The sequence below is a fragment of the Jaculus jaculus genome, chromosome 13, assembly GCF_020740685.1.
Source record: "Jaculus jaculus isolate mJacJac1 chromosome 13, mJacJac1.mat.Y.cur, whole genome shotgun sequence".
Classification (NCBI taxonomy): Eukaryota; Metazoa; Chordata; class Mammalia; order Rodentia; family Dipodidae; genus Jaculus; species Jaculus jaculus.
The window spans coordinates 27,388,653-27,414,426 of record NC_059114.1 but is presented as its reverse complement, the minus strand read 5'-3'; the positions used below and the strand labels follow the sequence as shown (position 1 = coordinate 27,414,426).

The window sequence follows — 25,774 nt, the reverse complement described above, 5'->3', positions numbered from 1 at the left end:
TCCTTGAATTCACAGCAATCCTCCTGCCTCTGCCTCCCAAGTGGTGGGATTAAAGGCATGTGCCACCATGTCTGGCTTTATTTTGACTTTTATTTATTTATTTGAGAGAGGAAGAGGCAAAGAGAGAGGGGGGTGGAAATGGGCATGCAGGGCTGCCTCTAGTCACTGCAAAATGAACTCCAGATGCATGTGCCATCTTGTACATCTGGCTTTTGTGGGTCCTGGGGAAATCTAATATGGGTACTTAGGCTTTTCAGGCAGGCACCTATGTGTTTTTCTTTGTGCCAGTACCATGTTGTTTTTATTACTATTGCTCTCTATAATATAGCTTAAAATAGGGTATGGTGATACCACCAGCCTTATTTTTGTTCCTCAGAATTGCTAGACTATTTGAGGGGTTTTTTTTTGCTTCCAAATGAATTTTAGAATTTCTTTTTCTATTTCTATGAAGAATGCCACTGGAATTTTGATAGGGAATACCTTAAATGTGTAGATTGCTTTTAGTAAGACTGACATTTCAGGGCTGGAGACATGGCTTAGCAGTTAAGACATTTGCCTGCAAAGCCAAAGGACCCAGGTTCAATTCCCCAGGATCTACATAAACCAGATGCGCAAGGGGCTACATGCATCTGTAGTTCATTTGCGTTGGCTGGAGGCCCTAGTACACCCATTCTCTCTCTAATAAATAAATTTTAAAAAGATTCACATTTCACAATATTGATTCTTCCAATCCAAGAACATGGGATGTCTTTCCATTTCCTAGTGTCTTCTGTAATTTCTGTCTTTCTTCTCTACATTTTCATTGTAGAGATTCTTCACATCCTTGGTTAGGTTTATTCCAAGGTACTTTATTTATTTATTTTTTAAGCAATTGTGAATGGAAGTGATTCACTGATTTTATCCTCAGCATGTTTGTTGTTAGTATATAGAAAGGCTACAGATTTCTGTGTTTATTTTGTATCCTGCTACATTGCTAAGAGTGTTTATCAGCTCTAACAGTTTGCTGGTAGAGTCTTTCAGGTCCTTTATATGTAGAACCATATCATCTGCAAATGATAATTTGGTCTCTTCCTTTCCAATTTGTATCCCTTTTATGTGTGTCTCTTGCCTTATTGCTATAGCTAAGACTTCCAGTACTATATTAAATAAAAGTGGGGCAGCCGGGCATGGTGGTGAATGCCTTCAATCCCAGAACTGAGGAAGCAGAGGTAGGAGAATTGCCATGAGTTCTAGGCCACCCTGAGACTACATAGTGAATTCCAGGTCAGCTTGAGCGACAGTGAGACTCTACTTCAGAAAACCAAAAATAAATAAATAAAATAATAAATAAATAAATCAAAGTTGGGACAGTGGACCCTTGTCTTGATCCTGATTTTAGTGGAAATGTTTTAAGTTTTTCCCTATTTAGTATTATGTTAGCTCTAGGTTTGTCATAGCCTGTATTATGTTGAGATATGTTGCTTCTACTCTCATTTTCTTTTAAGACTTTTACCATGAAGGAATGTTGGGGTTTGTCAAATGCCTTTTCTGTATCTATTAAGATGGTCATGTGATTTCTGTCCTTTAGTCCATTTATATAGTATATTACATTTTTTGATTTGCATATGTTGAACCATCCCTGCATCCCTGGGATAAAGCCTACTTGGTCGAAGTAAATGATCTTTTTGATATAGTTTGTATTCTGTTTGCCGATTTTTGTTGTTGTTGTTGTTTTTTGAGGAAGGATTTCACTATAGCCCAGGCTGACCTGGAATTCACTTTGTAGTCTCAGGGTGGCCTCAAACTCAAGGCAGTCCTCCTACCTCTGTCTCCCGAGTCCTGGGATTAAAGGCGTGTGCCACCACATGCAGCATGTTTGCTAATATTGTGTTGAGAATTTTTTTGTTGTTGTTTTTTTGAGGTAGGATCTCACTCTGGTCCAGGCCGACCTGGAATTAACTCTGTAGTCTCAGGGTGGCCTTGAACTCACGGCGATCCTCCTACCTCTGCCTCCTGAGTGCTGGGATTAAAGGTGTGTGCCACCATGCCCAGCTCTTGTTGAGAATTTTTGCATCTATGTTCATGGAGGAGATTGGTGTGTAATTTTTTTCTTTTTGTTTTGTCTTTGTTTGGTTTTGGTTATTAGGATAATGCTGGCTTCATAGAAGGAGTTTAGTATTATTCCTTCCCTTTTTTTTCCTCCCGAGATAAGAGTCTTATTCTAGCTTAGGCTAACCTGGAATCCACTATGTAGTCTCAGGGTGGCCTTGAACTCACAGCAATTCTCCTAACTCTGCCTCCTGAGTGCTAGGATTAAAAGCATGCACCACCATGCTCAGCTTGTTGATTTCCTTTGATTTCTTTCTTTCTTTCTTTTTCACTTTCTTTCTTTTTTTAGTTCTGTGCATAGTGTGTATACAGCCATATTGGTACCACCATTAGCCTCCTCCCTGTCCTCCCCCCCCCTCCAAAAGGACCCTCTTTGTTGGGGAATATGGGTTGTGCATTGTGGGGTCATTTTTGAGTGCTTTAATGACCTATTCATCATTCAGTAGTATATTGTTTAGTTCCCATGATTTTGTGTATGTTCCGTATTTTTTCTTGCTGTTGATTTTTAGTTTAATCCCATTGTGATCATAGTACATGGAATTGTTTCAATTTTCTTGCATTTGGTACATGTTGCTTTGTGTTCTAATATTTGTTCTGTTTTAGAGAATGTATGCTGCTGAAAAAGAATGTGTATTCTGCAGCATTTGGGTGGAATGTTCTGTAGATATGTTAAGTTCTATGAAATCACTTAATCCAGATGCTTCTCTGTTTAGCTTTTGCTGGGATGACCTGTCAGTTGATGAGAGTGGGGTATTGAAATTACCCACTACAATTGTGCTTGGTGTTATCTGTGACCTTAAGTCTAATAGTGTTTGTATGATGAAATTGGGAGCATCCATGTTAGGTGCATATATGTTTAGAATTGTAATGTCCTCCTGTTGAATTGTTCCTTTAATCAATATATTGTGACCTTCTTTATCTTTTCTCACTAATGTTGGTTTGAAGTCTATCCTGCCAGATATTAGGATAACAACTCTTGCTTGTTTCGTAGGCCCATTCACTTGAAATACTGTTTCCCATCCTTTCACCCTAAGATACTGCCTGTCCTGTGTGGAGAGGTGAGTTTCATTGGAGGCAACAAACAGAAGAATACTACCTTTTAATCCTGTCTGCAAGCCTGTGTCTTTTAGTTGGGGCATTGAGGCTATTGATGTTATTATTGAAAGGTGTGAATTTATTTTTGTCATTCTTTTTGTTTTTCCTTTACTATTGTTTGAGTATGGTTTATATTTTCCTGTTTCCTCATATGTGCGCTTTCCTTTTCTCTTTAGTGCGAAGGATCCCTTAAGTATTTTCTGTAGAGCTGGCTTAGTGGTTATATATTCCTTTCGCCTGTTTTTGTTGAGGAATGTCCTTATTTATCCATCAATTTGGATGGATAGCTTTGCTGGATAAAGTAATCTTGGTTGACAATTGTTATCTTTCAGAACTTGGACTATATCATTCCAAGCGCTTCTGGTTTTTAATGTTTGTAATGAGTTATCTACTGTTATTCTGATGGTCTTGCCTTTATATGTGACTTGATATTTCTCTCTAACTGCTTTCAATATATTTTCTTTGGTTTGTGTGTTTATGGTTTAACTATAGTATGATAAGGAGAGGTTCTTTCCTGATTTTGTATATTTGCTGTTTTAAATGCTTCCTATATCTGCATTGGCATCTCTTTCCCTATTGGGTGGAAATTTTCTTCTGTGATTATTTTGAAACTACTTACTATACCTTTGGGTTGGACTTCTTCTACTCTACCCTAAGTTGTTGTGTTTGATCTTTTCAGTGTCTTGAATGTCTTGAGATTCCCATTCATACCTACATATTAGTTTGTTTTTCTCTTTTTTAGACTGTACTAGATCTGCCACTGTCTCTTCTATTTTAGCTATTATGTCTTCTCCTTGACCCATTCTACTCGTGAGACTTTCTACAGTTTTCTATTTGACTTACTCTGTTTTGCATTCCCTTTACTTCTTCATTATTTCTCTTTCCTTACTCATGTCTTATACTGACTTCCTTGTTTCATTGAGTTAGTTTCCTGTGTTTTCTTGAGATTCCTCTAAGAGTTTGTTTTCTTCTTTGATTCCTTGATTTCTTTGAACATAAATATAATCATTATTTTGAATTCTTTGTCAAGTTTTTCATCCAGATCAGTGTCACTGGAGGTCATTTCTGATGGATTTATAATTTTTGTAGCATTATATTGTCTTGATTTTTTTGTGTTTCTTTTATTATAATGTAGAGATTTTTGTATCTTGAGCTAATTTGGTGCTTGGGTTTCCTAATTATCTGCTGGATTCTTAGGCACGTTTATCAGACATTATATAACTTCAGAGTAGAAGCCTAAGGTGCCAGGTGTGGCTCTTATGTTACTCCCGAGTAACAGCAGAAGTGACTCTATGTTAAGTTTGCCTGCTACACAAGTATTCTAGTAGGCTGGGTGGAGCAAAATACAAGCATATTCTAAAATTCACCTGAGCAATATACACATTCAAACCACCAAAGAGTATTTATACAAGAGTACAGTTTAAAACAAGGAGATAATCTTACAAAGCCACAGTCCCTAAGGGTTTGTGTTGCCCCACACCCGTAATCCTGTTGACTGGGAGGCTGAAGTGTCTGGATTATAACGGCTTCCAGTTCAGCCTGGGACTGAGTGAGATCCTGCTCCCAAGAAAGACAGAAGAAAACAGCACTATAAATCAGGAAATATCAAAAGCGACACAAGTTAACCTCAAACCACAGTTTAAATCAGGTGTGGTGGTACATACCTTTAATCCCAGCACTCAGGAGGCAGGAGTAGGAAGATCACTGAATTCAAGGCCACCCTGAGACTACATAGTGAATTCCAGGTCAGCCTGGAGTAGAAAGAAGTGAGACTCTACCTAGAAACTTCCCCCCCTCCCCCGCCAAAAATAAAAAACAACCCTGGAGTATTTAAGAATGGTAAAGTCAGGGCTGGAGAGATGGCTTAGCAGTTAAGCACTTGCCTGTGAAGCCTAAGGACCCCGGTTCAAGGCTCAGTTCCCCGGAACCCACGTTGGCCAGATGCACAAGGGGGCATATATCTCTTCCTCTTTCTCTCTCTGTCTGTTGCTCTCAAATAAATAAAAATGAACAAAAAGAATGGTAAAGTCAGCTGGGTGTGGTGGCACACACCTTTAATCCCAGCACTTGGGAGGCAGAGGTAGGAGGATCACTTTGAGTTCAAGACTACCCTGAGACTATACAGTGAATTCCAGGTCAGCCTGAGCTACAGTGAGACCCTACCTTGGAAAAAAAAAAAAAAGAATGGTAAAGTCGACCATTAATCCAATGTAACATATAACCTGCCCTGACATGAAAGGTGTGATTTGCAATTCCAGAGCAGGTCTATATACTTGGCTTTGGGGCAGGTATTACTCAGAGTAACCTTTTGGGATGGCTTTGATCTCACCTATGCTGAGTGCTTAGGTCCCTTCTTTACTGTGCTGTGGGCTCTAGTAGGCTAGTTGGGTCAGTGGATCTGCTGTTTCGATTGGTTATGATGGATACTGTGTGGCCAAGATCCTCTGGAGTCCTCCAGTGGTTGCTGGCACTGGCGGTTGGGGGCAAGAAGGCTGTGGAGGGTGCTTGAAGTTCCTGGCTGCTCAGCTGAACCCTGTTGTCTTCTCCTTCAGGTTTCCTGACTCTGTGGGGCTTGTGTGAGTAGTGGTTCTGCTCCTGTACCTCAGGCTGTCTAGGTGTGCACATAGGTCTTCCAGTGGGCCAGCCACTGGGGCCACAGTGGGAGCCAATTCTGGCTGCTTTTGTGGTTGGTAGAAGCTCTGGGTCTCTCCTGCTTCTCTGCTATAGTTGATAATCCCTTATACATCCTCACTGTTTGGTAGAAGAGTGTATTGTGCTGTTATTCTGCTTATTTCTGCTTTTTAACCAGAAGTCCTCTTTCATTAATACTTATTCTGTATTTGCTGACACAACTCAGGAGAGGGCAAAAACAAGCAGCAGCTGATGGTTTGCCTTTTGCTAGGAGAGATCCACATTGCCACAGCTGTGGTGAGGCCTTACAAGACCTTTGGGCATTTTCAAAATGAACTTCCTCCACATTTTAATCTTTATTCCTGTTAGTAAACAGGGTAAATACTAGAGCTAGTGAAGTTTTCAGGTCTTTCAAGATAGGGATTCAAGTCAGGCGTGGTGGCACCCCTTTAATCCCAGCACTCAGGAGGCAGAGGTAGGATTGCCATGAGTTCGAGGCAACCCTGAGACTCCATAATGAATTCCAAGTCAGCCTGGGCTAGAGTGAGACCCTACCTCAAAAAAAAAAAAAAAAAAGATAGGGATTCATTCTGGCTCAGGCTGCCCTGGAATTCACTACTCAGGGTAGCCTCAAACTCAAGGGGATCGTTCTATCTCTGCATCCTGAGTGCTGGGATTAAAGGAATGTGCCAACACACCTGGCAGGGAAAGGGCAATAGCTATTTATTTTATTTTATTTATTTATTTTGAGAGAGAGAAAAAAATGGGTACACTAGGACCTCCAGCCACTGCAAAAGAACTCCTCACCTCCAGACACATGTGCCAGAGTGAGGCAGAGTGTGGTGGTTTGATTCAAGTGTTCCCCATAAACTTGTGTTCTGACTGCTAGGTTCCCAGCTAGTAGCAATTTGGGAATTAGAGCCTCCTCAAGGAAATGTATTGTTATATAAACACTTATGTGTGTTTTAGCCAACTTCCCCTTGCCAGTGTTTGGCACACTCTCTTGTTGATAATATTGGCCAGGAAGGTGATGTCCACCCTCTACTCATGCCATCATTTTACTCTGTTATCATGGAGCAAAAGCAATATCTCTTCCTCCCTCAAGCCGCTCTTGGTCAGATGTTTGTTGCCAGTAACACAAAGTTAAATGCAACACAGGGGATAACCTTGAGTTCTAGGCCAGACTGAGACTACAGAGTGAGATCCAGGTCAGCCTGGACTAGAGTGAGACCCTGTCTCGAAAAAACTTAAACAAACAAACCCTTATAGGACACTCCCAAGAAATCAGAAATTTCAGACTCCTTGATGAACAGAGAGAACAGGTAGATCTCCTCCAGAGTCTTGATCTTCATGTCCTTGACTAGGCAGCCCAGTTTAGTGATCTTGGGCTTTCCCTCTATGAGCCTTGATCTTCATGTCCTTGACTAGGCAGCCCAGTTTAGTGATCTTGGGCTTTCCCTCTATGAGCTGGTACACTGCTGAAGCTTCTAAACTTCCTGGAAGCCACAGTGACCTTCCAATTCTGAGCCCTTGGGTCATGCAGGCTCTTACACCACATAGGCATTATCTGCCACTTGGGTGTTTTCCCAAGGCAGAATTGTATTTTTATTTTTAAATATATTTATTTATTTATTTATTTGAGAGAGAGAAAGTGAGAGACAGAATGGGTGCGCCAGGGCCTCCACCTACTGCAAAAGAACACCAGATGCATGTGCCTTGTGCATCTGGCTTACGTAGGTCCTGGAGAATTGAACCGGGATCTTTTGTCTTTGCAGGCAAATGCCTTAAACTGCTAAGCCATTTCTCCAGCCCCAGAATTGCATTTTTAGGGAAAAAAATTATTTGAGAGAGAGAGAACAAGGATGTGCATGTATGCCAGGCTTCTTTGCTACAAATGAACTTCAGAAGCTTGTAGTCTGGCTTTATATGGGTTCTGGGAAATTTAACCTGCACCAGCAGGATTTGCAAGCAAAAGCTTATTTTTTTTAACTTTTATTAATTTATTATTAGTAATGTATTAATTTATTTGCGAGAGGCAGATAGATGAGTACACCAGGGCCTCCCACCCACTGCAAAGTCTAGACACATGTCACCATGTGCATCTAGCTTATATAGGTCCTGGGGCATAGAACTTGGGTCCTTTGACTTTGCAGTCAAGCACTTTAACTGCTAAGCTATGTCTCCAGCCCAAGCAAGCACTTTTTTTGTTTTTGTTCTTTTGAGGTAGGGTCTCACTCTCACTCAGGCTGACCTGGAATTTACTGTGTAGTCTCAGGGTGGCCTTGAACTCATGGCAGTCCTCCTACCTCTACCTCCCAAGTGCTGGGATTAAAGGCATGTACCACTGCGCCTGACTCCAAGGAAGCACTTTTAACTTCAGTGCCATCTTTCCAGCCCACATTCTTTTTTAATGTGTGTGTGTGTGTGTGTGTGTGTATGTGTGTATGTGTGTATGTGTGTGTATATATATATATATATATATATATATATATATATATATATGCACACATATATATATGTATGTATATATGTATATATATACATATACATACGTACATACATTATAGATATAGATATAACCTGCGGGAGTTCGAGATAGTGTCTTACTCTAGACCCTGGAATTCACTGTGTAGTCTCAGGGTGCCCTTGACCTCAGGGCAGTCCTCCTACCTCTCGAGTGCTGGGATTAAAGGCATTCACCACCATGCCCAACAATATATAGCTTAGTTTTCTAAGAGGAAAAGAAAAACACCTTTTAAGCTAAATCAAATTAACAACTTGAAAACTGGAAGTGTATGTATGTGTGTTACTGGTGCTAAGCTTTTTGTGTGTATTTTTCTTTGCTCACCTGTGTTACTTCTGCTGTTTAGCAGTGGAGGAAGATGGGACTGACATCAAGTGGGAGGGTAGTGCTTCTAGATAAAGTACATATATCTTTGTCATTAGCCCCAGGTACAGCCATAGAGAATTTTCTGGTGTTCCTTTTAAGTGGTGAGGCTGCAGTGCAGAACAGACAAACATCAGAATTCCCCTTTGTGAGGTCACCAAGATGACCACACAGGCAGGGAGTTCGAAATGTTGCTCCGCCTCTGGTAGCATGTGAGCTGAGGTGTGGCTGGATTCCATAGACACCATGAGGTACAAGTTTGTCTCCTGCTGCTAGATTTGTGCTGACTTATCTGCAACTTCTGTAAATAAAATATAGACACATATCTCTATATTTTACTGAAAATTATATAATGGTAAAATCATTGTGAATAGCTGGGTATGGTGGTGCACACCTTTAATCCTAGCATTTGGGAGGCAGAGGTAGGAGGATCACTGTGAGTTTAAGGCCAGCCTGGAACTACAGAGTGTGTTCCGGATTGGTCTGGGCTAGAGTGAGACCCTACCTTAAAAACAACAGCAACAACAAAAATCACTGTAAATATTCTTGGCAGGACACTGAAAAGCAGAACACTTACAAGATGAGCAGAAATATGTATTTCCTCTCAGTATACAGGTGTCAGTACTCCATTTGTTATGTAGTTTTCTATTAATTTTCTTGCAAATAGGCATAACATTTTAGTTCTGTGAAAATTTATATGTAATTCCAGGCAGCAGCAACTCAAAATGATTAGATTTGTTTATCAGTTGTATAATTATTTATGACCCAGAGGCCTAAATTCAGACCCACCATAACTGAGAAGTTGTCAGCATATTTTTTTTCCAAGGTAGGGTCTCACTCAAGTCTAGGCTGACATGGAACTGATTCTGTAGTCCCAGACTGGCCTTGAACTCACACAGATCCTCCTACCTCTGCTTCCTGGGAGCCAGAATTAAAATTGTGCACCACTGTACCCATGCTTGTGCGTGTGTGTGTGTGTATGTAATTAAAAAAAATTTTTTTTGTACATCTTTAGTTATTTACTTGAGAGCAACAGACAGAGAAAGAGGCAGATAGAGAGAGAGAGAGAATGGGTGCACTAGGGCCTCCAGCTACTGCAAATGAACTCCAGACACGTGCACCCCCTTGTGCATCTGGCTAATGTGGGTCCTGGGGAATTAAGCCTCAAACCTTAGGCTTCACAGGCAAGTGCTTAACCACTAAGCCATCTCTCCATCCCTATATGTATTTTTTTTTAGACAGGCCTCCCTCTAGCCCAGGCTGACCCATCCTTGTATATCTTCTTCTTCTTTTTTTCTGAGGTAGGCCTCCCTCTAGCCCAGGCTGACCTGGAATTCATTATGTAGTCTCAGGGTGGCCTCGAACTCACAGTGATCCTCCTACCTCAGCCTCCCGAGTGCTGGGAATCCTTGTATTTTTTGTGTTATTTATTTATGAGTGTGTGTTGTGGGGGGGGTTAATGGGAATGGGTGTGCCAGGAACTGGCACTGCAGGTGAACTCCAGATACATGTGCCACCTTGTGCATGGGTACTGGGGTATCGAACCTGAGTCCTTCGGCTTTGTTGGCAAGCACTTTAACCACTGAGCCATCTATCCAGCCCCCGCCCCCCCATATTTTATTTTATTTTATTTATTTTTGGGTTTTTGAGGTAAGGTCTCACTGTAGCCCAGGCTGACCTGGAATTCACTATGAAGTCTCAGGGTGGTCCTCCTACCTCTGCCTTCTGAGTGCTGGGATTAAAGGCATGCACCGCCACACCAGACTTATTTTATGTTTTAATTTGAGAGAGAAAATTGGCATGCCAGGGCCTCCACCACTGTAATTAAGCTCCAGACACTTGTACCACCTAGTGGGCATGTGCAACCTTGAGCTTGCCTCACCTTTGTGCATTTGGCTTACATGGAATCTGCAGTCAAACATGGGTCTTTAGGCTTTGAAGGCAAGTGCCTTAACCACAAAGCCATCTCTCCAGCTTCCTTGTCATTTTTGTTTGTTTTGTTTTTGTTTTTCGAGGTAGGGTCTCACTGTAGTTCAGGCTGACCTGGAATTCACTATGTAGTCTCAGGGTGGCCTTGAACTCATGGCAGTCCTCCTACCTCTGCAAGTGCTGGGATTAAAGGTGTGCACCACCGTGCCCAGCCCCCTTGTATTTTTTTAAACTTTTTTTTTCAATTTTATTTATTTATTTATTTGACAGAGAAAGAAGGAGAGAGGGTGAACGGGCGCACCAGGGTCTCCAGCCACTGAAAACAAACTCCAGATGCATGTGCCCCCCCCCTTGTGCATCTGGCTAACATGGGTCCTGGAGAATCAAACCTGGGTCCCTCGGCTTTGCAGGCAAACACCTTAACTGCTAAGCCATCCCTCTAGCCACCCCCCCCCCCGTATTTTTTTAACCAGTTTAATTTGTTTTATTTTTTATTGAAAACCCTATGTAGTTGCCACAGCTGAAGCCTACCTAGGTCCTTTGCACTGAGAGTCTGGTATTAGTTTTTACATGATGGTTGGAGAACTGGTAGAGAGACTTGGTGAACAGTCTCTTTCTAAGGTCAGGGGTCAGGTAGTTGTAGGTATTGGACATGGCATCAAAGCTGGTCTTGGTGAAATTACCCAGGTTGTCAGTGAAGCCTCTTGCTGAAGTGTGGTAGTTATCAATACTAGCCATCAACAGCAGCTTCTAGGACACAGGGACAGAGATCATGCCAGTGGCCCTGGAGGTTTAGATAAGGCCTAACAGCACAGAGCCACCTTGTAGGGGACTATGTGGGGTTTGTCGATCTCGTTCTTCTGGTAGCCTTTCCTCACAGGTACAATGGACAGCATGGCCAAGCTGACAGCGGTGGCTACCTCCTTGGACATGTAACCATGTATTCCCCAGTGGTCACAAAAACCTTGAACCTGGTCTGCTTCTGCACTGCCATGATCTTCAAAACCTCATCCTTGAGCCAGGCATGGTGGTGCACACCTTTAATCCCAACACTGGGGAGGTAGAGTATGATGGTTTGATGTCCGTGAGTTCTAGGCCAGCTTGAGACTACAGAGTGAGATCCAGGTCAGCCTGGGCTAGAGTGAGACCCTGACTCAAAACAAAACAAAACAAAACAAAACAAAACAAAACAAAACAAAAAACAACTTAAAAAGAAAACACAAAAAAATCTCATCCTTTTAGGACACTCCCAAGAAATCAGTAATTTCATACTCCTTGATGAACAGGGAGAAGAGGTAAATCTCCTCCAGAGACATGTTCTCTTATTCTATCAAGGAGTGCCAGGGCCTCCAGATACTGCAAACAAACTCCAGAAGTATATGCCACTTTGTGCATATGGCTTTACTTGGGTACAGAACCCAGGTCATTAGGCTTTACAGGCAAGTGCCTTAACCGCTGAACCATCTCTCCAGCTCTGTGAACTGTGTTTGTTTTTTTTTTTTTTGAAATGCCACTTGTTATGTTGCTCATGATAGTAGTCTCTAGCTGTTATACTCAGATGATCTTCCTGTCTCAGTCTTCCAAGAAGCATGTGCCCAGCTGGAGACTACTTTTTTGTTTATTTATATTTATTTATTTGGGAGCAACAGACAGAGAAAGAGGTAGATAGGGGGAAAGAAAGAACGAGGGCACCAGGGCCTCCAGCCATTGCAAACGAACTCCAGACACTGCGTCCCTTGTGCATCTGGCTAACGTGGGTCTTGGGAAATCGAGCCTCGAACTGGGGTCCTTAGGCTTCACAGGCAAGCGCTTAACTGCTACACCATCTCTCCATCCCCCAAAACTACTTTTGTAATAGATATTGACCCTATTTTCTTTCTCCCATTGATGTAAAGTCTTTTGATTTATTTCTCTTTGCAGATTTAATCCAGTGACTCACCTCAGTGTAGAAACACCCATGGTTGTATGGATGATTGGGGAAAGATCGTGGCAATAAACACAGAAAAAACAGCCGTCATCCACTAGGAAAATGAGTATGTTAAAACCAAGTGGGCTTAAAGCCCCTTCCAAGATCCTTAAGCCTAGAAGTGCAGCCTTGAAGACATCTGCTGCTGGTAATGCTTTATGATTTTTTATCTTGTGTGAAGACTTTAATTTTAAAATGTTCTTAAATTTATTTATGTGTGTATATGTGTAGTGTGTGTGAGCACACGTGTGCTACAGTGCATGTGTGGAGATCAGAAGACAACTTCAATGTGTCTGTGCTCTACCTGCTTTGAAAATGGTCTCTAGCTGCTGCAGACAACCTGCCCAATTGCAAACAAACAGCAGTAACTGGCTCACAAGCTTTGAATTCTCCTGGCTCTGCCACCCATTATTGTAGGCATTTAGCATACAGGTGCATGGGTCACTTTGAATCTGGCTTTACCTGGGTACTAGAGAGTTGAATTCATTTTGCCTTCAAATTGTATCCATGGAGTTAGAAAAAACAAGTACATGTCTAGTCTGAAAGATTGTATGATGCTGATTGACCAGTTCACTGAGGGACAACTTTCATGGACATTTTATACTTGAGCTGAAGTCTACTCAGGCTGCTGTAACAAAATACCTTAGACTGGGAAATCATACACAACAGAAATCTGTTGCTCATAATTCTAGCGCGCTCGCAACTTTGCTCACACCTTCTTGTTGATCAGTCATCAAGCCAGCTGTCATCTCCAAGTGGCCTTCCCTGGCTGATCTTTCCAAGGTGCCATCTCCCGGCACTGATTACCTGCATTTACCTAATGTGCTGCTTTCCTGTCTTCTCATTTCTTCTTCTTCCTCTTCCTCGTCCTCCTTCTTTCTTCTTCTTTCCTCCTCCTCCTCCTCTTCCTCCTCCTCTTCTTCCTTCTTCCTTCCTCCTCCTCTTCCTCCTCCTCTTCCTCCTCCTCCTTCTTCTTCTTTCCTCCGAAGTAGGGTTTTACTCTAGCCCAGGCTGACCTGGAATTCACCATGTAGTCTTAGGGTGGCCTCAAACTGGCAGTCCTCCTATCCCTGCCTCCCAAGTGCTGGGAGGAAAGGTGTGTGCCACCAAGCCCAGCTATCATTTCTTTTCTTTTTCTTCTTTTTTTTTTTTTTTTTTGTTTTTGTTTTTCGAGTTAGGGTCTCATTCTAGCCCAGTCTGACGTAGTCTCAGGGTGACCTCGACCTCATGACAACCCACCTACATCTGCCTCTCAAGTGCTGGGATTAAAGGTGTACGCCACTACTCCCAGCACCTATCTTCTCATTTCTTTTTTTTTTTTTTTTTAATATTTTTTGTCATTTTTATTTCTTTATTTGAGAGTGACAGAGAGAGAGGGAAAGAAAGAGACAGATAGAAAGGGAATGGGCGTGCCAGGGCTTTCAGCCACTGCAAATGAACTCCAGATGCGTGCGCCCCCTTGTGCATCTGGCTAACGTGGGTTCTGGGGAATCGAGCCTCGAACTGGGGTCCTTAGGCTTCACAGGCAAGCGCTTAACTACTAAGCCATCTCTCCAGCCCTATCTTCTCATTTCTATCTCTGATCTCTGTGAATATACGCTGTCTTGCTTTGTTCCCTGGCACAGATCAATACCAGGAACTGGTCCTGGAGATACAGGACATAATTGATTGATTCATATATAGCATGAATAAATGCATTATTTCACTTAATCCTCTCTTTAAAAGTCCTCAAGGGAGATGTTATTTTCCTCTTACAGACGAAGAAATTAACCTCATAAAGGCTATGCTACAGCTTGAGATCATATGCCTAGCAAGTGGTAGTGTGAGTAGGAATGTGTACTTTATGCAGAAATTTTCAGTTTATACAAAATCCTTAATCCTTGTTGAATGATTGCATGAATGAGTTTTTGATGTACTAACTGGTAAATGAAAACTACTGCCTGTTATGATAGGTTTAAGATCACACATAGTTGTTGTGCCCTACTTGGATATTTGGCCAGTTGGTATTTTTTTTGTCTTCATTGTAATTTCCACCTTTATTGTCAAAGGAATAGATTTTATGTAGTTTGGTTGCAATAAAAATGATTACGGGGGTGGGGGGCTGGATGGATGGCTTAGCAGTTAAGGCACTTGCTTGCAAAGCCAATGGACCTAGGTTTGATTCCCTAGAACCCACATAAGCCAGATGCATAAGGTGGCATATGCATCTGTAGTTCATTTGCAGCAGCTAAAGGCCCTGGCGTGCCCATTCTCTCCCTTTCTGTCTCAAATTATCAACTCAATAAAATAAAATAGACTGGGGCCGGGCTGGAGAGATGGCTTAGCGGTTAAGCGCTCGCCTGTGAAGCCTAAGGACCCCGGTTCGAGGCTTGGTTCCCCAGGTCCCACGTTAGCCAGATGCACAAGGGGGCGCACGCGTCTGGAGTTCGTTTGCAGTGGCTAGAAGCCCTGGCGCGCCCATTCTCTCTCTCCCTCTCTCTGTCTTTCTCTCTGTGTCTGTCACTCTCAAATAAAAAAATAAAAAAAAATTTAAAAGAAAAAAAAAATAGACTGGGGCCATAGCACTGAGTCACCTCCTTCATCAAGCATGACTGTATATATTTGTGGTTAAATGGACCCAGTCTTGTTAGCTTTGACTACTCAAATGTAGGAACAAGCTGCACTTAGTGGATTTGACTATGTGTGTCCTAATATGCAGGAAAGGAAGAGGGGTGAGAATAAAGTAAATCTATCAATACAGATCTGGGAAAAGGAATAATTTTTTTTGTCTTGCTTTGACTTCTAGTCTTAATTGCAAATGTCAATGAAACCTTACTCACCTGGTTCACTGAGATTTTACATTACTCTTTGGTTTCTTGTCTGAAACAAAACTCTGTAAGAGCCATGTGCTGTTCTTACTGCTGTTGCTCGATTTTTCCTTTAAGTTGGAGGATGGTAGCTTGAATATGAAATCGAATCTTTCCTGATTCTTCTGTTTCAGTCGCAGCTCCACTAGAAGAAACTGTATCCACTGAAAAAGCTTCAAGTGCTCCATCATCTGAGACTCAAGAGGAATTTGTGGATGATTTTCGAGTTGGAGAGCGTGTTTGGGTGAATGGAAATAAGCCTGGGTTTATCCAGTTTCTTGGAGAAACTCAGTTTGCCCCAGGCCAGTGGGCTGGGATTGTTTTAGATCAGCCCATTGGAAAGAATGATGGATCTGTGGCAGGAGTTCGCTATTTCCAGTGTGAACCTTTCAAGGGCATATTTACCCGCCCTTCAAAGCTAACAAGGAAGGCACAGGCAGAAGATGAAGCGAATGTTCCGCAGACGGCTCATGTGTCCAGAGCTGCTTCTCCTTTGTCCCCCTCTGCAGCCAGCGTGGTGTCCTCCTCCACAGCTGCCCCATCAAACATGCCCCACACATCCTCCCAGCCAGCAGCAAAGGAAACTGCCACCACGTCTCAGATCAGCAACCTCACAAAAACTGCTAGCGAGTCAATCTCCAACCTTTCAGAGACTGGCTCACTCAAGAAAGGAGAACGAGAGCTCAAGATTGGAGACCGAGTATTGGTGAGTCAGAGTGTCAGAAAACTATGTCCATTGCTCTTCATGCCTCACATGCTGCTCTTTTTTTTTTTTTTAGGCTCTCTTTATATAGTGCAGCCTGGACTCAAAATTACAGCACTCTTTTCTCTCTCCAGTGCTGAGATTTACAGGTGTGTGCCACTAGAACACTAACATGCATCTTTAAAAAAAAAAATAGAAATCTCTGATTTAGAAATATGAGGTTTGAGAGATCAAGTGCTTGACTCTCAAGCATGAGGTACTTGAGTTTTATCTCTGATACCTACATAAATGCTGTGTATGGTGGTGCACACCTATAATCCTAGCACTGACAAGATGGGGACAGACACTCAGGTCTTATCAGTGAGCTCCAGGCCAGTAAGAGGTCTTGTTTCAAAAAGAGGTGGGCAGCGTACCTAAGGATGACACCCAAGGTTGTCCTCTAGACTCTCCTGTATGCACACACATGTATATACACCCCCTCCCCACAATTATACACACAGAAACACACAAAAAGAAAAGGGCTGGAGAAATGGCTTAGCTGTTAAGGCATTTGCCTGCAAAGTCAAAGGACCCAGGCTCAATTTCCCAGGACCCACGTTAGCCAGATGCACAAGGGGACATAAGCGTCTGGAGTTGGTTTGCACTGGCTGGAGGCCTGGCGTGGCCATTCTCTTTCTCTCTCTCTCCCTCTCTCCCTCCCTCTTTCTCTGCCAAAAAAATTAAAAATAGGATAAAAGATAGCCGGGCATGGTGGCACACACCTTTAATTCCAGCACTCAGGAGGCCGAGGTAAGAGGATTGCCGTGAGTTTGAGGCCACCCTGAGACTACATAGTGAATTCCAGGTCAGCCTGGGCTATAGCAAGACCCTACCTCAAAAAACAAACAAACAAACAAACACAAACAAAAGGATAAAAGAGGGCTGGAGAGATGGCTCAGCATTTGAGGCACTTGTCTGCAAAGCCAAAGAACCTTGGTTTGATTCTCCAGGACCCACGAAAGCCAGATGCACAAGGTAGCACACATGTCCGGAATTCGTTTGCAGTGGCTGGAAGCCCTGGTATGCCCATTCTCTTTCTCTCTTCTATCTCTCTCTGCAAATAAATAAAAATAAAATATTTAAAAGAGAGTTGGACATGGTAATACATGCCTTAATCCCAGTACTTGGGAGACAGAGATAGGAGGATCACCATGAGTTTGAGGCCACCCTGAGACTACATAGTTAATTCCAGGTCAGCCTGGGCCAGAGTGAGACCCTACCTTGAGAAACAAAAAAGAAAAAAAAAAAAAGGATAAAAGAAGAAAAACAAAATTAATTAAATAACTTAGACTTAGAAGTCAGGCATAGTAGCACATGCCTGTATTCTCCTCACTCAAGAGGCAGGAGGATTCCAACAAGTTCCAGGATAACCTGGTCCACATAGGCTAATCTGCACTACAGGGTAAAACTCTTTCTCAAAACAAAAAGAAGGGGACTGAGAGACAGCTCAACAGTCAGTTATAAATGTGCTTGCATGTAAAGCCTGATGGCCTGGAATTGATTTTCCAGTATACAAAAAGCCAGATGCACAAAGTGGTGCATGCATCTGGAGTTTGTAGTGGCAGAAGGCTCTAGAATGCACATTCTATCTCTCCTTCCTTAGAATACAGAGTAAACTTCAGATCACCCTGGGCTAGAGTGAGACCCACCTCGAAAAACAAAACAAAAAGTATCCTATGGGTGCATTTAAAACAATCTGGCTTTATTTATTTATTTACTTATTTATTTGATTTTTCAAGGTAGGGTTTCACTGTAGCCCAGGCTGGCCTGGAATTCACTACGGAGTCTCAGGGTGGCCTCGAACTCATGGCGATCCTCCTACCTCTACCTCCTGAGTGCTAGGATTAAAGGCGTGCGCCACCATGCCCGGCTTGGCTTTATTTTTATTTATTTATTTAGGTTTTTTTTTTTTTTTTTTTTTTTTTGATTTAGGGTCTCACTCTAGCCCAGGCTGACCTGGAATTCACTATGTAGTCTCAGGGTGGCCTCGAACTCTTGGCAGCCCTCCTGCCTCTCTGCCTCCCAAGTGCTGGGATTGAAGGTATGCACCACCATGCCCCACTACACTTTCAGTTTTTATAAATTGCTCCTAGGGCTCTTTCACTAAGAATTGGTAGCAAGTTTTTCTTGTTGTCAATATTTATTTTTCTACTTATTTATTTGCAAAAAGAGAGTATGAGCATGCCAAGGCCTCTTGCTGCTGCAAATGAACTCCACACACATGTACCCTTTGAGTGTCTGGCTCTGTGTGGAAAATGGGGAATTGCGCCTAAGTTCTTGGGCTTTACAGGCAAGTGCCTTAACCACGAACTCATCCTTCCAGCCACAGCATCTGCTTTTTTCTTTTTTTTAATTTGGTGGTTTTTCAAGGTGTGGTTTTGCTCTAGCCCAGGCTCACTTGGAATTCACTATATAGTCTCAGAGTGGTCTTGAAATCACATTGATCTTCCTATCTCTGCATCCTGGGATTAAAGGCATGTGCCACCATGCCCAGCTGCTTTTTAAAAAATATTTTATTTTATTTTTATTCATTTATTTATGAGATAGAGAGTGAGGACTGTTTTATTATTTATTTATTTATTTATTTATTTTTGAGTCTTATGTAGTAAGTCAGGCTGACCTCACATACACTACCTAGCAGATAACCTTGAACTCCTGATCCTTTGAAGACATGTGCTACTGTGCCTGGTTTAGAGGCAGGATCATGTTATGTAGCCCATGCTTGTCTGCAAAATCTCTTATCTTTCTGCCTTACCCTCCTGAATGCTAGGATTACCCCATTTATTTGATTGCTGATATAGTAGGTTTGTTGTTTTTTTTTTTTTCCTCTGAGATAGGGTCTTACTCAGGCTGGCCTTGAATTCACTATGTAGTCTCAGGGTGGCCTCAAGCTAGCAATCCTACCTCTGCCTCCTAAGTTCTGGTATTGAAGGCATGTACCACCTTGCCCCGCAGATATAGAAGTTTTTTTTTAAAACATTTTATTTTATTTATTTCAGAGAAAGAAAGAGAGAGAGAGAGAGAGAGAAAGAAAGAAGGGAGGGAGGGAGGGAGGGAGGGAGGGAGGGAGGGAGGGAGAGAGAGAGAGAGAGAGAGAAAGAAAAAAGAAAGAAAGAAAGAAAGAAAGAAAGAAAGAAAGAAAAGAGGCAGAGAGCATGGGCATGCTAGGGCCTCAGCCACTGCAAACAAACTCCACACACATGCGACACTTTGTGGCTTACGTGGGCACTAGGGAATCGAACCTGGGTCATTTGGCTTTGCAGGCAAGTGCCTTAACCACTAAGTTGTCTCTCCAGCCCTTTTCTTTTTGTTTTTTTGAGGTAGGGTGTCACTCTAGCCCAGGCTGACCTGGAATTCACTGTGTAATAGTTTTTGGCAGAAGGTTCTGTTTTTTCCTGTTGAGAAGACTTCAGATATTTGTTATTAAAAAAAAAAACCTGAGCCGGGCGTGGTGGCGCTCGCCTTTAATCCCAGCACTTGGGAGGCAGAGGTAGGAGGATCGCTGTGAGTTCGAGGCCACCCTGAGACTACATAGTGAATTCCAGGTCAGCCTGGGCTAGAGTGAGACCCTACCTCAAAAAACCAAAAAAAAAAAAAAAAAAAAAACCTAGCTGAATATTGAAATTGTTTAACAGGACAGATTTTAGTTAGCCTGGGGTAGAGTTGTAACTCAGTAGACTGTTTGCCTAGCATGCAAGAAGCCCAGCATAGCATAAACTAGTTTTGATGGCTCATATTGGTAACACCAGTACTTTGGAGGCAGAGGCAGGAGGATCAGAAGTTCAAGGTCCTTCTTGGCTACATAGGGAATTCTAGGCCAGCCTAATTTCTTTGCAGTGAGAGTTGCTGCAGATTTCAGCAGCAAAAGAATAATAATGCCAGCATTTGGTAGGCTGAGACAGGAGGATTGCCATGAGTTCCAGGTCAACCTGGTCTAGAAGAAGACTCTGATTCATAACACAAAACAGGGGGGTTGGAGGGATGGCTTAGCAGTTAAGACATTTGTTTGCAAAGCCAAAGGACTCAGGTTTGATTCCCCAGGACCCACGAAAGCAGATGCACAAGGTGGCACCTGCATCTGGAGTTCCATTTATAGTGGCTGAAGGCCCTGGTGCACCCATTCTCTCTATCTGCCTCTTCCTCTCTCTCTCTCTCAAATAAATAAATAAGATAAATAAATTAATTAAAAACAAAACAGGCTGGAGAGATGGCTTAGTGGCCTAAGGACCCATGTTCAACTCTCCAGATCCCACTAAGTCAGACACACAAGGTAATGCAAGGTCTCATATGCACACAAGACAACACTTGCGTCTGGAGTTCGAATGCAGTGGCTGGAGGCCTTGGTGTGCCAGTTCTCTCTTTCTTCCTCTCTCTCTCTCTCACTTACTCTCATAAAACAAATAAACAAATGAACAACAACAAAAACAAGCTGGCCATAGTGGCAGACACCTTTAATCTCAGCATTTGGGAGGCAGATGTAGGAAGATCACCATGAGTTCAAGGCCACCCTGGTTACCAGTTAATTCCAGGTCAGCCTGGGCTAGAGTGAGACCCTACCTCGAAAAACCAAAAAACAAAGCAAAACAAACAAGCAAACAAAGAAAACCCAGCTGGGTGTGGTGGTGTACGTCTTTATTCCCAGCACTTGGGCAGCAGAGGTAGGAGGATCACTGTGAGTTTGAGGCCACCCTGAGACTGCATAGTTAATTACGCATCAGTCTAGGCTAGAGGAAGACCCTACCCTGGGGGGGGGGGGGGACCCAACCCAAAATAATAACTAACTAAAATTTATTTTTATTTTTATTTAATTTGCATGTGTGTGTGTCTAGGTGTTGCCAGAGCTTCCTGCCACTGCAAATGAATATCAGATGCTTGGGTCACTTGGTACATCTAGCTTTACATGGATACTGGTGAACTGAACCAGGGCCAGCACACTTTGCAAGCAAGTGCCTTTAACCATTGAACCATCTTCCCAACCCCACAATTTTTTTTCTATGAAGCTGACACCCCATGAAAGTCAAGCCTGGTTAAGGCATTTGCTTACAAAGCCTTAGGACCAAGGTTTGATTCCCCATTACTCATGTAAAGCCAGATATACAAAGTGGCACATGTGTTTGGAGTTTGTTTGCAGTTACCGGAGGCCTTGACACATCCATTTTCTCTTGTCTGTCTCTTTCTGCTTGCAAATTTAAAACAACAACAACAACAAAAACAAAAACAAAGAGAAAGTGCTAGAGCTGACTGATGTCAGAGAAATGAGTAATGCTAAGAAAACATTCTATCATTGAGCTATATTCCAAGCTCTCACTCTGTAATCTAGGGAGATTAACAGAGAAAAGTGCTGACTGATGTCAGAGAAATGGGTAGTAACAAAAGTCAAGAGAGTTATTACACACAGTAGACCCCAAGTTTAGAGGAATTACACATGTAGTATTCCAGAGTTTAGAGGGAATATTCATGTGGTAGACTCAGACAGAAGAAAAGTCATACGTGTAATCAAAAAGGGAAATTACCCCAAAGCACGACTCAGATGGAAGATAAGCAGGAAACTGCTCAGCCAAGCAGTCTCAGTGACAGAGAGAAGCCAGTTTATATGCATGTTCAGACAGACGAGATCATAGGGAAGAAAGGGAGGCTAGCAGGTGATAAGTCCTTTATTGCTAATTAAAATGGATTTGGGGGACTGGAGGGATGGCTTAGCAGATAAGGCACTTGCCTACAAGCCCAAAGGACCCAGGTTTGATTCCCCAGGACCTACATAAGCCAGATGCACAAGGTGGCACATATGTCTGGAGTTTGTTTGTAGCAGTTTGGAGGCCCTGGGGCACCCATTCTCTCTCTGCCTCTTTCTCTCTCTCTCTGAAAAATAAATAACTAAATAAATAAAAACAGCATTTAAAATGGATTTTGTAGTCAGACTCAGGTATGTTAGGGAAGACCTGATTGGTTCGTAGATTCAGGGAGCTGGCCCAAAGACTAGCCCAGCTAGGTAGTGTGCCAGACTGGAAGCAGCAGGGGGTGCTGCAGCCGTTATGGATGAAACTGCATCAGACAGGAGTTCCAGTGCTGCCAGGTAGGCAGGGTGACGTCTTCTGGTTTCTCTCTTTGGTCTCCTGTTCTAAGTAAACTGCCTAGAAGAAGCTAGCTTTCTCCTATCTCCATTATGACAAGATGGGAGATGGAGACAGGAGAATTCCTGGATGCTTGCTGGCCAGCTAGCCTGGCATATGAAGTGGTAAAAACAAAACAATGTACCATGCTATAAATAAGATGGAAGGTAAGGATGACATTTGAGGATTTCCTCTGACCTCTACACATGTGTTATGTCATGTGTGTGCCCACACTAACAATCATGAACACATATACATATTTTACACAGACAGATTTTTTTTAAAAATTTGTCTAGAAAGATGACAAAGCAGTTAAAGCACTTTCCTGTAAAACCTAACAACCTGGGTTCAATTCCCCAGTGCCCATGTAAAGTTGGATTCACAAAGTGGCACAGGTATCGGAAGTTCATTTGACAGCCCTGGTGTATCCATTCTCTCTCTTTCTCCTTAGAAATAAAATAAAATAATACTTTAAGCTGGGTGTAGTGGCTCATGCCTTTAATCCCAGCACTTGGGAGGCAGAGAGGTAGGAGGATGGCCATGAGTTCAAGGCCACCCTGAGACTACATAGTGAATTCCAGGTCAGCCTGGGCTAGAGTGAGACCCTACCTCAGAAAACCAAATAAATAAATAAAAATAAATAATACTTTTTTTTTGTTTGTTTGTTTTTGTTTTTCGATGTAGGGTCTCACTCTGGTCCAGGCTGATCTGGAATTAACTCTGTCATCTCAGGGTGGCCTTGAACTCATGGCAATCCTCCTACCTCTGCCTCCCGAGTGCTGGGATTAAAGGTGTGCGCCACCACGCCCGGCAAATAATACTTTTAAAATGAAGAAGAAAGAAAGAAAAGAAGCTTAGACCAGGCCTAGTAGTGTAATCTCAACTACTATGGAGGCTGAGGCAGGAAGATTGAAGGTTCAGGGCCTCCCTAGATTACAAAGTGAGAGCTTAGACTGTAGCTCAATGATAGAGTGTTTTCTTAGCATGCATGAGTCCCTAGGTTATTTTTTTGAGGCAGGGTCTCACTTAGGCTGAGAACTCACAGTTATCCTCCTACCTCTGCCTCCCTAGTGTGGGGATTAAAGGCTTGTGCCACCACAGCTGGCAAAAAATATTTTGAGAGAAATGAAAGGATGTTCTGAAGAGGTAAGATGAGTTCTGGCAGAAGGAATGCAGATTGTCAGGTAGTAGTAATTGTAATGCTGTAGCAGTGTCACAAATTCGTGACTTGAGGACCTGTACCAACACTCAAACACATGTCATACATTTAGGTATGAGGGAAAATGTAATGAATAATGCAGATGGGCCAGGTGTGGTGGTACATGCCTTTAATCCCAGCACTTGGGAGGCAGAGGTAGGAGGATTGCCATGAGTTCATGGCCACCCTGAGACTACATAATGAATTCCAGGTCAGCCTGGGTTAGAGCGAGACCCTGCCTCAAAAAACCAAAAAAAAAAAAAAAAAAAAAAAAAAGTATAGCTTTGGCCGGTGTAGTATGCACACCTTTAATCCTAGCACTTAGTAGGATAGCCATGGATTTGAGTCCAGCCTGGGCTACAAAGTGAATACCAGGTCAGTGGCTAGAGTGAAATCTTATTCAAAAAATCCAGGCATGGTAGCACACGCCTTTAATCCCAGCACTTGGGAGGCAGAGGTAGGAGGTTCACCATGAGTTCAAGACCACCCTGAGACTACATAGTGAATTCCAGAACAGCCTGAGCTAGAATGAGACCCTCTTCAAAAAAACAAAAAACAAACAAAAAAATCCAAAAAGGGGGGGTGCTTTATCCCATCCTGCCTTCTCATGGGCAGGAACTCTTTATGCTATCTCATCTTTTCTTCTCTTAAACCAACAAAGGCTCTCTAAGTATTAAAAAAAAAAAAAGTCTGGGGAGATGGCTCATCTGTTAAAGGCTCCTGCTTGCAAAATCTGACAGTATGGGTTTAATTTCCCAATACCCACATAAAAAGCAGATGCACACAGTGGGGGCATGTCTCTGGAATTCGTTGTCAGGAGCAAAAGGTTTTGGCACTCCCATTCACCTCCCTCTCTCCTTCTTTCTGTTTGCAGAAGAATAAAAATATATTTGACTTTTTATTTATTTGCAGGCAGAGATGGGGGAGGGGAGATAATGGGTACACCAGAGCCTCTAGCTGCTGCAAAGGAATTCCAGAAACATGTGCCACTTTGTGCCTCTGACTTTACGTGGGCACTAGGGAATTGAACCTGGGTCCTGAGGCTTTGCAGGCAAGCTCCTTAACTGCTAAGTCATTTCTCCAGCCCTAAAAAATATTTTAAAAAGAATCAAGCTGGGCGAGGCAGATATTGGAGGACAGCTGTGAATTCAAGGTCAACCTGGGCTAGTGTGAGACCCTACCTCAAGCCCCGCCCCACCTCCCTCAAAAATACCATAGCTTTGAACACTTTATGAAAATGAAATGTGTGAAATAGTTTTTATTTTATTTTATTTTGGTTTTTTGAGGTAGGGTCTCGCTCTAGCCCAGGCTGACCTGGAATTCACTATGTAGTCTCAGGCTGAACTTGAATTGATGACAATCCTCCTACTGCTATACCACTGTAAGTGCTGGGATTAAAGGTGTATACCACTTGTATCTGGCTAGAAGTAATCTTTTTAACTGTTTATTGACAACCTGCATGCAAATAGGAGAAGCGGTAGTTTAATAGCTATGAGGAAACAGGGACTCTCACAGTAGTAAATATCAGAAAAAACATTATTATTATTATTATTTTGGTTTTTTCGAGGTAGGGTCTCAGTTTAGCCCAGGCTAATCTGGAATTCACTCTGTAGTATCAGGGTGGCCTTGAACTCACAGTGATCCTCCTACCTCTACCTCCTGAGTGCTGGGATTAAAGGTGTGCGCTCTTATTTTGATGTCATGATCTTTGAGGGTTAAAAAAAAAAAAAGCCGGGCGTGGTGGCACATGCCTTTAATCCCAGCACTCGGGAGGCAGAGGTAAGAGAATCACTGAGAGTTCAAGGCCACCCTGAGACCACATAGTGAATTCCAGGTCAGCCTGGACCAGAGTGAGACCCTACCTCAAAAAAAAAAAAAAAGTTGTGCGCTACCACATCCGGCAGAAAAGTTATTAAATTATTTGAGAGAGAGTAAGTATGGGCACACCAGGCTTTCTTATCACTGCAAACATGCCAGATATATGTGCTACTCTGGTTTTATGTCGCTAGTAGGGAATTAAACCTGGGCCTTCAGGCTTTGCAAACAAGTACCTTTAACCACTTAGTCATTTCTCCAACCTCAGAAACTTAAGTACTTAAATTTTCATATACCATACAATTGGGCTCAAATCAAACATGTATGGATTGTATCTTTAATATGCATACATCATTGTTTTCATGTAAAGGAAATAGAATATAAATACCAATTGTTTAAGTAAAGGGATTACAGATGAATTTTGCTTCTCTTTGTTGTTGTAGGGGTTCACATATCTAAAATCTTCT

General features: G+C 42.5%; 1 protein-coding gene across 16 annotated transcripts in view; it reads left to right on the top strand.

Annotated features, from left to right (window-relative positions):
* The window catches only part of Clip1 (CAP-Gly domain containing linker protein 1), a 149,965-nt gene that overhangs the window by 33,394 nt on the left and 90,797 nt on the right, over nt 1-25,774 (top strand). For all 16 annotated transcript variants that reach the window (XM_045132049.1, XM_045132044.1, XM_045132042.1 and 13 more), the window contains exons 2-3: nt 12,551-12,744; nt 15,577-16,148. In XM_045132049.1, coding sequence (XP_044987984.1) covers nt 12,660-12,744; nt 15,577-16,148 — 657 coding nt within the window. In that variant the 5' untranslated portion in view covers nt 12,551-12,659. The remainder of the gene's footprint in view (nt 1-12,550; nt 12,745-15,576; nt 16,149-25,774) is intronic.